We start from the raw sequence: 13,258 nt of genomic DNA on the forward strand, positions 1-13,258 counted from the left end.
CCGGAAACTCCTGGCTCGTCTCTAACGTCTCCTCGACCTTACGCTTTCTGCCAGCCCTCAACGTGAACTCGGTATCAGGGACTGAGGTCTCCAGTGGTAGCATGTCTACGTCCGGATCTTCTTTCTCAGCCTTCGGCTCGGGGGGAGTGTCAGGGACTGCAGCTCGAAGTCCCTGCACAAAGTTAGACCATGGCACGGCAATCTGGACGTTATCAGATGCCGCAGTCCCCCGGGATGTCTGATCCCAGACGCTGCTCAGGGGCACAGTGCCCCAAAGCTGGGAATTCTCGCTCCGCAGTTCTTTCGCAGCAGGCAGCTCTTCATCGGATGCCTTGTTCTTCGTCGCTGCCAGGTGACTGGCTATAGACCCCATAGTGTCACCACGAAAGAAGTCCACCATCGTGGGCCCATTTACCCCCTCGGCCTTTGCCTTCTGAATAATGGCAAATAGCTCATCAACTGATCGCCGTACTATCTGAGCGGACTCGCGAAATAGACTCCAGAGTGCCTTCGGGTCAGACGGCATAATCTTCGCGATGTCAGTCATGACATGCTGTGGCATAATAAATTGAGGATTCTCATCCTCCCGGCGAGCAAGGTCATCCCGCCATTTGTGAACAGCTCTATAGACTGCGAATTGCTCACTGCTGAACGCGGAAGGCGTCTTTGTGAGAGGATTGAACCACCCTCGAGGTCCTTGGCCAGTCGATGGGTCTGCTGTCAAGCCCTCATATCGGAGAAGTGAGACTTCCTTCGACTTCTGCAGAACAAATTCAACCAGATTCTTTTCCGGATCGGTTGGGTCGGATTTCTCAACAAGCTCGTTCCTCAACATATCGTAGATATAGAGTAGATAATGTGTATCAGATCTGGCGTAGTAGAGCATTTCGTCCGGTAACGGTCTAGAAGGGTCAGTTGCTGAAAATTCACGAACATTGACGACAGCTGCTTACCGGATTCGCCAGTCGGCCATTTGATATTTTTTGTCGGCTTCAAAGTCCGCAAATTTTTGCAGAAGATAGGCAAGACTTCTTCCCGGATAGTTGAGAGCACTGCTGGCATGGAAAGTGTCGAAGAGGCCGACGACATACAAGCCCAAGTCTCTCTGTAGCCAAACAATATCCATGAAGGCACCGTGGAATACCTTGACGATGCTCGGGTCAGCGAAGACCTCGTTGAGAATCTCTAGTTGGTGTCGCCATGGCTTGAGAGTATCCACTATCCAGTCCTTTTCACGGGTACTAATCTGCATGAGTGAAAGTAATCCATTGTAAGTTCGGAAGTCATGATGTTCAAGATCAACAGCGATCTCTTTGGCTTTCTTTAGTTCCTCCAGCATGGCGAGAACACCTTCATACGTATCTACCCAGGTCGCTGCTGTATCTTCAGCCGGGAGATATGGGATCGGCTCTCTCTTCTCGTATACGGTCGGAGGGTACTGGAGTTTCAAAACCTCTGTCTCATATGGGTGTTTGAACCTGAATCTACCGTCAGTATCCCGCGTTGAGCCCATGTTTTTTACTTTATTGATCCTCTTGTAATATCTTTGCAAATGTTTCGGGGACATATCCTCGACCTTTTGACCACGATTTGGAAGAAGGAGAAGGGGAAAAGAAAGTATATAGTCGTACTGAGTGGTCTCATTCTCATCAGTGAAGGTGCCAAGGCTTTCCTCCAGCGGCACTAATGCATGGGGTTTCTGGGATAAGAGAGGTTTCCACGGCCCTTTGTGGAAGTTGTCTGGTCTGCGCTCGAAGGCATTCTGTGGTTTGACGATATTCGCACGGCGAATGTTGTAATCAAGACGGTCATTAGTCTTCGACTTCTTCGGCTTCGAACCCTAAAATCTGTCAGGAACTGTCCCAAGTGGAGGTTTTAAGGCATTGAGTGCTCACTGCATCTGCGACAGGTGCGACCTTCCGCTTCACTAAGCCTGTGTACTCGTCCAAGCACGTGTCTGCCTTCTCGAGGAGTGAATCTATCACATCCACGATGCCCCGCCATTGTATGTCCACATCTTCGGCGTCGTCGAAGGAAGATGGCGCGCTCTGGTCTGTCGCCTTGCCAGCAGACTGAAGCAACCCGCTGGCAAGGCTCAGCAGACGCTCCGTCTGGTCATCGAGCCTGTCTCCTACGGAGGGGTTGGCGGTGCGCTGGAAGCTGAGATCCTCGTTTGCGATTCGGTTGGCGGACTTGGTGGTACCAACAAGTGCGCCCTGGATCTTCTCCTGCAAGGACTTGAAGTCCTGCGAAGCATCCATTGCGATGATCGTTGCTCAGCAGTGCTGCTTCGAGCTCTCTTTCAATTGCGAGGAGGGCTTGGTGGAACAATACAGACACCTGCTCTCAGAAAAATAAATTTCCAGGTCTCGGCCGGCACGATGCGCAAGTTGGAGAACCCTGCTTTAGTGTGATCGTAGGAGAGGTAAAAGTACTTCGTTGCTGCCAGTTCTAGTGCTGTTATAGCGGCTGACCAAAGTCTCGGTACTCTGTGGGGTAGGGATTTAGGCTGTCCTCCGATAAGGCACGATAAGGTGTCTTGGTGCGATGACCTCAAAAGAGCTCTAGCGGAAGTGGCAAGACGTCAAACTTGCGGTTGCTTTTACCAACGTAGAATCGGCGACGACATTCACTACGAACACTTTGGCAGTAGCCGATGCAGCTCGGTGATACTGGAATAGACTAAACAGACCCCGAAAGTTGCCTCTCTTTCTGTTTACACGCTTGAGGAATCGTGCAGCAGTCGCGATCCACGCTCAAGGTGGTCAGGGAGGATCGAGGTAGTTGCCGAATCAACCGCCGGTCGACAATTTTCACCTCAAGATGTCTGGATCTCTTGCCCCGGAGTGCAATGAGGTAAAGGAGTAAGTATTTCACCGAGAACTTTTATGTGTAAGGGTTGCTGACGATGTAGGCGGTACGATACTTGTTTTCTCAAGTGGTATAGCGAAAGTAGGGTTTTCTCACGTCTGGCGATGCGGTCTGTTTGCTGATTCAAAGACAGAGTATCTCAGGGGGATTGGGAAGCCAGATGACAATGATTGTGCAAAACTCTTCAAAGATTACCAGACTTGCCTGAATGTAAGGGGCTCTTGTTGTTGACCAGACAAGGCTAGGTCTAGTAGTAACGAACCATCGTTCTAACCATCTACAGGTTGCCCTCAAACAACGTGGCATCGACAAATTGCTGGAAGATGCTCGGGAGGATAATAAGGAAAACGATGCCACCTATCTTGGCAGGAAATGTATGTTGATTTATCAAATGTGGAGGTCATGATACTGAACATTCTTAGGAAACGAATGGTTCTCGACAGGATGCGGACGGACTGCATTAGCATATCACTTGTGGCGTTTCGGAGTTTGACACAATCATGGGATTCCCGCCTCACACAAAAGAGTGTATAGATCTCCAATTGCAAGCAACTCACTTGTACATAGATTAAGTTATATCGAGACATAAAGAAACCTCAAGGATCCTGAAGATAACTCTCTGATCAAGTGCGAGGAGCAAGATCCGAGGACATGAAAAAACCATGGCATTCAACCTTGGTATACGGTCAGTCATGGTCTATCCCTAAATGCACCGTTGATTGCTCTCCGAGGTCAAAAGCTCTCAAGAGCAAGTGCCAGATGCGCCAAATGGCGTACGTGGACGGTGTTAGTGAAGGGGCTATTGGTGATAGGATTGCCAGATCTGGTGGTGGACGACCAGATGGTGAAATGCAGCGGACCTAATTCGCGGATGCTGCATGCTGTAATTGACCACCAGGAAGGAGGCACAGTCTAAATTACCGTTGTCATCTCCCTCCACTTCACTTCATAACACTTCATTCACCTCACTGAGCTTAAGATCCTGCTTGCCTGCAGCGCCCCAAAAAGTTGCAGCTTGATGCATTTTGGTCGTCCTTAGACGTAGACTCAAGGTGAATTCGGCTATCGTGCTAAGCTATTACTATTGCGGCCAGCATCTAAGACAGCCCTCACACGTGCACTCCTGACATTGTCGATCTCGGCGTGTTGCGCGGCCTGTTTAGCGTTTGCGGTAGCACCCACCGAGCGGCAGATGCAGTGGACAGGGGTGTTCCAAGGTTCAATTTAACAGATCCAGACCATCTGGGCACGGGTTTGGCAGCACACAGTATTGCGCCAGCCGCCATTTGCTCCACATCACAATCCGCATCGCCTCGTCACGCCTTTGCCTCAAGGACAACAAACCTCCCTCCCTCTTCCCCTCGAGAGCCGCCTCTCTCGGCACCGCTGACGATCGTCCCCCTCATCCCATCTTGTGCGACTCTTGTCTCTGCCTGCCTGTCTATCGTTGAGCTTCCGGCAAAAGCATCGCCTCTTTCTCGATCTGAAGAACCACCCTTCCACTCCTCCCAACGCTAGTCGACAAGTTGCCCTCTACACGCATCCCGCGTCTTTCCTCCCTTCTCCCCACCCTTCGACGTCTCCCAGGTCTCGGCATGCGCTTCTCATAGCGACAGCGATTCTATGCACCCCTTTTCCATCCTTACGCTAGGGATATTCGTAGCTGGCTACATCACCGCTCGCTGGGATCTGGTCACTCGCCTCTATGAGCTTGCCATCTTCGCTTGGGACTACGGAGTTGTCGTAAGTAGCATGTTGCGCCATACATGGCCAGCCCCGCCATCGTCAGAGGGTCTACCTGTACTGACCCGTGTTGTTCAATCTCTAGTCTCGTGCCGCCAAGGGGTTTGCCATACTATCTCTCCTCTTCGCTCTCGTCCTCATACCTGTGGAACGCTTGGCCACGAGAGAGTCAACTTTGGTACTACAACCCCACATTCGATTACTCGCGTTAATACTGACAGCCCCCGATCAAGCACCCCCGATCGCCCGGATCAGGCATATCTGCACGAGAACAGTTGAGGCGCCGAGGTTCATTCTAGTCAATAAGTCCCAAGGACGCCGTTGTCTGTCATGCCAGAGCATGATGGGTTGATGCGGATATTCTGGCCGACTGACTTGCCACGATCAGAATTGACCGGGGTAGTAGTGGGCTGGAGAAATTCCGGGCTGGACGTCTTTGTCGTGGCCATATTAGACGCAGTCGATGTCAGTTTACCTTGTGGTCAATTGCTCTCTAACTTGCTCACACCTCATAGGCCCGGAATGTCGAAGGTGCCCTTAAATCGCACACACTCTTCCGAAATGCGCCCCATAATATTGGTCGGATGTTCGAGCTCTGTGGCCAAGCACATGTCCATGTCCTAGGTATCTCAAATGCTTCCGACTCACAAGAGATCGACCCCTCCTGGGTTCGTGTGACAAATGGCCCGAGCATGCGGGTTCCTGAAGTTCGATGTGCCAAGGCGTCAAGCATCCAAATTGTCCTCTATCAGCGGCCTATACCAACACGAATGCAATACATCTCCCTCAATCCGATTTCTCTAGCGCTCGGAGACAAACAAACAGGCATCAGGCTGCCACCGGTCGATGATATCGAGGCGGAGGAAGAGAAGCAGGAGCGGAGAAGAAATGAGAAGAAACAGCAACTAGTCGAAAAGCTTAAACAACACTCTGTTATCAAGCGAGTCCCGTCGCCAAAGGAAAAGGCGTTACCCAAAATTGTCAATCAAATCAATTGGGCTTGGGAACTCGAGCAACTACTGCAGAAGAACGTTTCAAAGATCGGCACACGGCCTAAGAGGAGTCTTAGTGTCTCAGAGCGCGTGGTGGAATCTGCTGATGCAATGAAAACATTTGTGATGTTATGGTTCTGGGAGCTATTCACACTCTATGTTTTCCCAGTCATCACTAAGGCATTCGTCTTCGGACTTGTTGGACATCGAATTGTTGCAGAGATGCTCTTGCGCATCTTAGAGTACAGAGGCCGACCTCGTTACGCTGCTCTGAAAGACATATCTGCCACCGCACAGCAAGTCGAGATCCGGCTGCAGCAGTTCTGTTACTGGCCGATGCAGTATGTCACCCTCAGACAGAGGAAAAATGATTGGGAGAGCGTCACAACCAGCCATCCAGACTACATCAGATTCTATAATAGTCTCTGGCTGGTTGCGAATGATGTTATCATCGGAATCGCGCTCGGCTCCTACATCATAGACAATGCCAACTGGGTTGCAGCACAGATCAGCTTGCTCTTAAGGGCTTACACTGTTGAGGCTCTACAAAGCAGTATATCATGGCTCATGGGCTGGCCAGCCGGTTTGAAACTCAATAGCGAACTTGCAGCGTTCCTTGGTGACCTATTTCTCTGGGTCATTGACTACTGGTCAAGTATGACACGTATTTCCCCTTTATTACTGAGGTCTTAGCTAATGTTCGAAGGTTGTCTCGACAAGCTCAGCCCTATGCTGCCGCAGATCATCTGGTTCATTGGTTTCTCCAGCTTCGCGGGCGCCAGCATGCCAGTCGCTCTGCTGTCAGACCTGCTGTCCATCCTCACTGTGCACATTTACTCGTTTTATCTCGCCTCTGCACGTATATATCATTGGCAGCTAAATATCCTCATGTCGCTATTCCACCTCTTCCGCGGCAAGAAACACAACGTTCTCCGCAACCGTATAGACTCCTGCGACTATGATCTCGATCAACTCCTTGTTGGCACCATCCTCTTTACTCTCCTGTTCTTTTTGCTGCCGACTGTTGTCGTCTTCTATTTGAATTTTGCCATCGCCCGGATGGCCATTATCTTTCTCAAAGCCATGTTTGATACTTTACTTTCTTGTTTAAACCATTTCCCTCTTTTCGCCTTGATGCTCCGGATAAAGGATCCAAGGAGACTTCCAGGTTGGTGGTTTCACAGACTGATACCTTTTGTGGCTTGACTGACAAATGTTAGGGGGCATTCGCTTTGAACTTCAAGATACCCAAAATAGACTTGCTGTAAATTCGCCAACAACCTTACCCCTCACATCCGTAATCTACCTCAATGTTCGTCCCCTGATATACAGACACACTGTCTTGAGTCAAGCTAACCGCTAAAAGTCCATTCCTCTGACCTTCCGAGCCATGTTCCATCAGTACTTCCAGATGGCTCAGCGCATCCGCAAACACTACCTCTCACCACGAGTATTCTTTTGCCTGCTCACTGGCAAATTTGTCCCGCCAATAAACCGAAAGAATCTTTATAGCCTGCAATATAGCATGCTCCCTGCTCGGCGGGCTGGTATCATGGAGATGTGGAACGCTGTGAACTCCCTTCCATCAAAGAAGCGGCCTCCCGTGCCTATCATGAATGGAAAGCGCTTTCCTGGGTCTCTTGGGGTCTCTAGGTCACGATATTATGCTTGAGTGACATTTGTGCATACAGATGGCATATGTTACGAGGCGTTGGGTTTGAGCTTGGTTGGCATGCTGGATTACAGTGTAACGAGATAAAGAAGCTTTTATGAATATAGACGGACTGATTTTAATGTTCTTCTACCACACTTCTCAAAGTGATTCTTTATGACACAATACAGGAGAATCAAGCTGTTCACAACATGCTATTTGTCTCAGAGTATAACCTCTACTCTGGACAACACTGGGAACAAATTCTATCTGGTGCTTCACATGCTTGAGGCTTGTTAGTAGCGATATTCATCGTATTCATCGGTTGTGTACTAGCGTCTGAAGGGTTTCGTCTGATACTTGACGAGTGCCAATATCCCAAATAGGAGATAGACAGTGTTGCCTTGGAACAAAAAAGAAACAAATCGTTCTCACATCACAGTGACCTTTCTTACCACCACGTGCTTGCCAGTAGCCCTTATTTTCTAACAAATACTATTGGAATTTGTTCTCCCCATCACCCGCTCACCTACCCCCAGATCGCACCCTGAGCTCGTCGACGACAGACTCACGACCAATTTCGCTCAGCTCCGACAACCATCCTTCCAAGATCGCTCCGACTATTGGAAGACAAGATGTTCCTATACGCGATCTACCTCGCCCTCCTGCTCCAGGCCTGGCTCACTGCCAGCCTCAAGATCCACCCCGACCTCGTTGATCCCAATGCTGAGACTGTGGGCGTGATCACCCGCCCCCACGAACAAGAGATTATTCAAGCAGATACGATCTATACAGTCCAGTGGGCTTCTTCTTCAGCTGATGGCGGTCCCTTCCGCATCAATCTCTGGGGAGCACCAGATAATGAACCGCTTCAGACGATCGGCAGTAAGCATCGATGCGCAGAGATCAGTTGCAGCTCACCTGAAGCTAACAAGCCTCGATAGCTGACATTGACTACCTCAAGGGAGAATTCCAATGGCCAATTCATCTTGAGCAGTATGCGACGCTGTACTTCATCACCATCGATGATGGAATGGGCTCTGTCCGCGACAAATCAGGAGTCTTCAGCATCTCCTCACCCCTGATCAAGTCTCCAGCTAAAATCCCTTTTCAATCTGACGTCAATGCCGCAACCACAATGACAACGAGTGTGGTTCGTACCTCCCCTGATAGACTTGTCTTCTCCACGATGGCTCCCATCTCTCCTCAGGATGACTCTGTCACCTCCTTGCCGATCACCGTCCCCTCCAACCTCCCTACCGATGAGTCTCTTCCAACCATGACATTCAGCATGGTGTGGAGCCGAACAGAGGGACCTGGCGACGACATCCCCAGCACCATCCCCAAGCCTGCTACTCACTCATCTGGACATGCCTACAGTGCATGGCGAGTCGGCATGATCGTCGGCCTGGTCATGGTATGCCTGCTCTGGGCAACCTCGCTTGTACTGGCCTACCTCATCTACCGAAGAAATAGAGGGGTTGAGCGAAGAGGTAGACACACCAGCCGCGCCAGTGTCAACATCGAGCCAGAGCCAGCTCCTGAGGAGCCCCCCACCGAAGAGCCCCCCGCCAGAGCTGAATCTGCTGCTCCCAAGGATGACGTTGGTGTCGCCACAGTCATTCAGCTGCGGCGTATCTCCTTCAAGGAGCCCGAGGCTGGTTCGCAGAGCAAGCGAGCTTCAGTTACCTTTGTGGAGTAGCCATTGTTGCTACTCTACTCTTCGACTAGCTTTTGATGGGGAAACCGTGAGCAACATCCTGATGCGTCCATAGCTTGGCATCGGTTTTGAGAACCGTTTTTGGTGGATAAGGCCTGGGTATTCAGTCAAGCACGAGATACAATGACCAAGCCACAGTTACTGAGCTCTGTGACTTTGATGATTCGTTGTGATGTTCCCATCAGATCGTGACTGCCAACTGACCACATATATGCCATGACCAAGAACCTTAAGCATGGCAAGTGTGATTGCCTAACTAGGATTCTACTGACATTCGCATAACTGGGACTACCAGCCACGGATGGTCCAGGAGAGCACAACAGCGCGAGACACCCCTAGTCCCCGCTCGAGTTTTGCTCTCCCACGCAATCCACACGAGAGAGAGAGCAGCACGTCGCCTCACAAGCCTCGCCCAAGCTCTCCAAGATATATCTCGAGGTGTAGTTTTCCTATTCGCGGCATTGCCACAGGACGTCGGGATATGACAGGTGGCCTTCCAAAAACTAGGCTCGAGAAAACGGGACTCGAACCCGCCCACGCTGTATTCCAGACGCCACATTCAACGATGGGGAGAAGCCCCGTCAAGCTGATCGGCTCTCTCGGGAAGGAGGGCGATCAACACTGGCGCCACCTTGATTTACCTCGTCAAGATCGGTCTTGATTCAGCGCAGTAGTAGACCGAAATCGTCGGACGGCAGAATGTCATGTAGGTGTTGCCGCGTATCTAAGATAAAGTCAGCTGGTGCCTGTGCATGCTAAATCAACCCATGAGCTGTGGATGGCTCTCGACAGCAACATTCGCCGTCGAAACTTCAGGCATGCATCGGACAGCATCTGAACTCTTCGGTGATGTTTCTTTTCTCTCTTCCAGTGGAGGCCGGATCGCGATTGAACTCGAGCACTGATCAAAGCATGATATTTCGGTAGCTTTTCTCATGAGCAATAGCACTCTGGCTTCACATGCATAGCCGACAGAAACTATGTACATGATGGAGACCGATGCCCATCATGGCACCTGTTGAAAGAAGCCAGGAATGGCAAGGAGCTTGGGCCATCTCGGAAGCTCTAGGGAGCTCAGCTGCATGTGCGAGTGTGTGTGTGACGCAGGACAGAAAAATTTTCGTCAACTTTCCGCCTGCAATCAATCCCTACACACTTGAAGACACCTGCATCTTACAGGGCCACGGGCCCCTTTTTCTAGAATTGCCATTGCAATAACCGGGCGATTGGTTCCCAGGGGGCCCAGGGCAACCCGAGATGCAGGTCGCTAAATTGCGATCATTAGCACCCTTGCAAGGCTGGGCCTGCAGCCACGCGAGGCGGGAAGCTGAGCCTAAGGCAACGTCAGAAGTGCAGGATACTTCAATTTTTTGGTTTTGTTTGGGGTGTTTGGGAATATGGGCGACCGTAGGCGTGTTGGAGGTCAAATAGAAGCATCAATTAGACCGACTCAGCTAAAGAGTGCCAAAGGCCTCTGTGAGAGATACTCGGCGCAAACGGACAATTAAAACCTGCCATGCAGCAAAAGTAGTAGGGCCCTGGTGGCCTTAAGAGAAGAAATTTCACACTCATTCCAGTGGCACCGCCCGACACTTCCCGACGCACGGGAACTAGGCCGCATTGGGGGTACAGCCTGGGAGAGATATCACATCCCATGTCTTAATTTTCTACTTTCCTGTCGCGCGCTTTGATTACAGGCTCCTGACGTCGAATTGAGAGCTACACTACAGGGCAGCCCGCCACGCAAAAAGCACTGCACGAGCCTTGAGGAGCTGGCCCTGGGCGGCGCGGGAACAGAGGCCAGATTCCCGAGCTACCGAGCTCACTAGGGCCTTGTGCTTGGGGCTTGAGACCGTACCTGAGGGAAGAGAGCTCTTCAGACCCACCGTCATTTCCTCCTAACAGACGCTGTCCGTCTTGACCATTCCGCATTCACCGTCCGTTTTCATCAATGGGTCGTCCTCGGCTATACACTAACGACTAAGCTCGGCTCTTCACTGCTTGAGGCATTTCTGGACCGTTTTGCTGCTGCTTAGAGGAAGGTTAGGGCATGGGAAGCTGGGAGCTTGATAGAGCTCTCTGCTGGCTGGCCTTTCCAACGGTAAGATCGCATGCGATTACCTTCGTCGAATCTTAGTAGAACTCGTTTGTAGCAATTGAGGAATGCGTCCTTAGATAGAGCTTCGTCGAAACGGTCACAGAGGTTACTGAGTCGAGGCCGAGGCGATGTTCAAACGCCCTCGAGCTGCCAGCTTTCGCTATTTCACGGCGTGCGGCGGCTGTCGGTTATAGCACACCTTCGTGTTGCATTGTACCGGCTGTACGGAGGACTTCCGTATTCTGTTAGATGGCCTGCACGACACCAAAATACAACGAACTGAGGCTGCTGGTTCCTTTTTTCGCCGCTAAGTGGGGTCCGTGGGGGTGTCTTCTTCAGATTGGCTGTGTGGCTTTTTATGCCTGTTGGAGCCTCAGACAGCATTTCTGGGAAAACTCTGCAGCCCGCGCTTATGGTTTCCGGGGACTCTTTGTTGGAAGCTCGATAGAAGATAGAAACCTGCAGTGGTGAAGGGTTACTGCAGCATTAAGTATTTGGTTCCGTTTCGTTGTCAAAAGCCACCTGAGCACCGGTGCTGCAGGTAACATGAATCGCGTCTTTGGGTAAGAAGCTGTCGCCCTGAAACCCAGTTTTCGATGTGTTTTGCAAGGGATGTTCCCATTAGCGGATTCCGACATCGCCCGACTCGTACAGGTCAAGGTTGCTGTTTTGTGCGCTATCCCAACTCGCCCAAGCACCGTCTCGTCAACGTTTTGCTTGAAGCTGGGACCGTAGGCTCCACAGAATCAATGATGTCTGTGGATGCGCCGGCTTCATTGGTCTGTGATATCCCTCATTGAGCGATCACCCAGTCAGGAGTCTCCGTTGTCCCCATCCAGCCGAACACCTGATTCTTCCCATCTGTCTCGCACTTCCTCCTCCTTCTTTTTTCCCTTTTCCTCATCAGCCCGTCAGACCTCCATTCTTTGAGAAATCTTCTCTTATCCTCCGCTATCACCTAGGCTCCCTTTCCATCATTCCCTACCCTCCTCCATCATTCACAATGGCCTCCACCCGTGTGCTCGCCTCCAGACTGGCCACCACCATGGCCTCGACGACCTCCAAGGTCGCTCGTCCCGCCCTCCGCGTCCAGCTGGCTAACAGCTCCAAGCGCACCATCACCGGTAAGCTACCCCCAAGCTCCAATCATCCTCAATCGACTCGCCAGCATCGAAATGGACCTTGATGGACCTCAATGACCATCAATTGAGTCGACCCGAGATGGATTGGTGTCAATTGGGCTCGTAATTGCCTCAGTGAAGAATTTTCACTGATGTCCCGACGTAGGCATGAGCAGGGCCAACCCTCTCCAGACCGTCAAGCGCCAGAGCATCCTGAACGCCAACACCCGCCAGGCTTTCGCCAAGGTTCAGGCCCGCCCCTACAGCTCCGAGATTGCTCAGGCCATGGTTGAGGTCTCCAAGAACCTGGGTATGGGTTCCGCCGCCATCGGCCTGACCGGTGCTGGTATCGGTATCGGTCTCGTCTTCGCTGCTCTGCTGAACGGCGTTGCCCGCAACCCTGCCCTCCGTGGCCAGCTGTTCTCCTACGCCATTCTGGGTTTCGCCTTCGTCGAGGCCATCGGTCTTTTCGACCTCATGGTTGCCCTCATGGCCAAGTTCGTACGTCAAGCCTCCAATATAGCTCCCTTAGATCCAGCAAAGCATTTGCTAATCATTCCCCGCAGACTTAAACGACCCGCTCTGCTTAGCTGCAGATTGGGCTGGTCCGGCCGGTATCTGAAGGATCATGAATGGGGGAGAGAGCGTGTACGAGACAGGATTCTGTGCTTGCCACTTGACAGCATCCATCTAGACCTAGGGGGCCGGAGCATAAATTGCATAGATTGGTTGCGTGGTTCAGTATAGAGACCCAGGGGAGCCATCTTCATAGATATAGAATGGGGGGACTTTGCATCAAAGTTCTCGGGATATTGTAAAAATAGCGAAATGCCATCCTTCCCGATCAAGACCACATACAAAACCAACCATTTTCACTTTGTCAACTTTTGACATCAACTGCCCACTTTGACCGTCTTTTCTCCGGGACACTTGAGTGAATTAGTGGAAAGCCAGATCTCCACACACTCGGGTATGTGTGTCTTATCCCGTGACTGGCCTCATCGCCGTTTCCCCAGATATGGCTCGCTTGAGCCCTTTTGCGCTACTGAGATCCGCAATCCG

General features: G+C 51.3%; 3 protein-coding genes across 3 annotated transcripts in view; 2 read left to right on the top strand and 1 right to left on the bottom strand.

Annotated features, from left to right (window-relative positions):
- Positions 1 to 2,261, bottom strand: part of UCRPA7_2475 (putative exosome complex exonuclease rrp protein) — a gene marked incomplete at both ends in the record, with an annotated part of 2,636 nt that extends 375 nt beyond the window's left edge. The window contains 3 exons of the mRNA XM_007915084.1: positions 43 to 902; positions 954 to 1,840; positions 1,896 to 2,261. Of these exons, the coding sequence (XP_007913275.1) occupies positions 43 to 902; positions 954 to 1,840; positions 1,896 to 2,261 (2,113 nt within the window). The remainder of the gene's footprint in view (positions 1 to 42; positions 903 to 953; positions 1,841 to 1,895) is intronic.
- Positions 2,262 to 4,494: 2,233 nt separating this feature from the next.
- UCRPA7_2476 (putative n-acetylglucosaminyl transferase component gpi1 protein) lies at positions 4,495 to 8,959 on the top strand (the record flags this gene model as incomplete). The annotated part of the gene is made up of 7 exons (XM_007915053.1): positions 4,495 to 4,614; positions 5,130 to 5,947; positions 6,029 to 6,261; positions 6,313 to 6,774; positions 7,298 to 7,321; positions 7,846 to 8,142; positions 8,202 to 8,959. The coding sequence occupies 7 exons, from the start codon at positions 4,495 to 4,497 to the stop codon at positions 8,957 to 8,959; spliced, it is 2,712 nt and encodes a 903-aa protein (XP_007913244.1).
- A 3,119-nt stretch (positions 8,960 to 12,078) lies between these two features.
- On the top strand, positions 12,079 to 12,768 carry UCRPA7_2477 (putative atp synthase subunit 9 protein; the record flags this gene model as incomplete). Its single annotated transcript, XM_007915064.1, has 3 exons — positions 12,079 to 12,199; positions 12,363 to 12,697; positions 12,763 to 12,768. The coding sequence occupies 3 exons, from the start codon at positions 12,079 to 12,081 to the stop codon at positions 12,766 to 12,768; spliced, it is 462 nt and encodes a 153-aa protein (XP_007913255.1).
- Positions 12,769 to 13,258: the final 490 nt, after the last annotated feature.

The sequence above is a fragment of the Phaeoacremonium minimum genome, assembly GCF_000392275.1.
Source record: "Phaeoacremonium minimum UCRPA7 unplaced genomic scaffold PA7_03_scaffold_162, whole genome shotgun sequence".
Lineage (NCBI taxonomy): Eukaryota > Fungi > Ascomycota > Sordariomycetes > Togniniales > Togniniaceae > Phaeoacremonium > Phaeoacremonium minimum.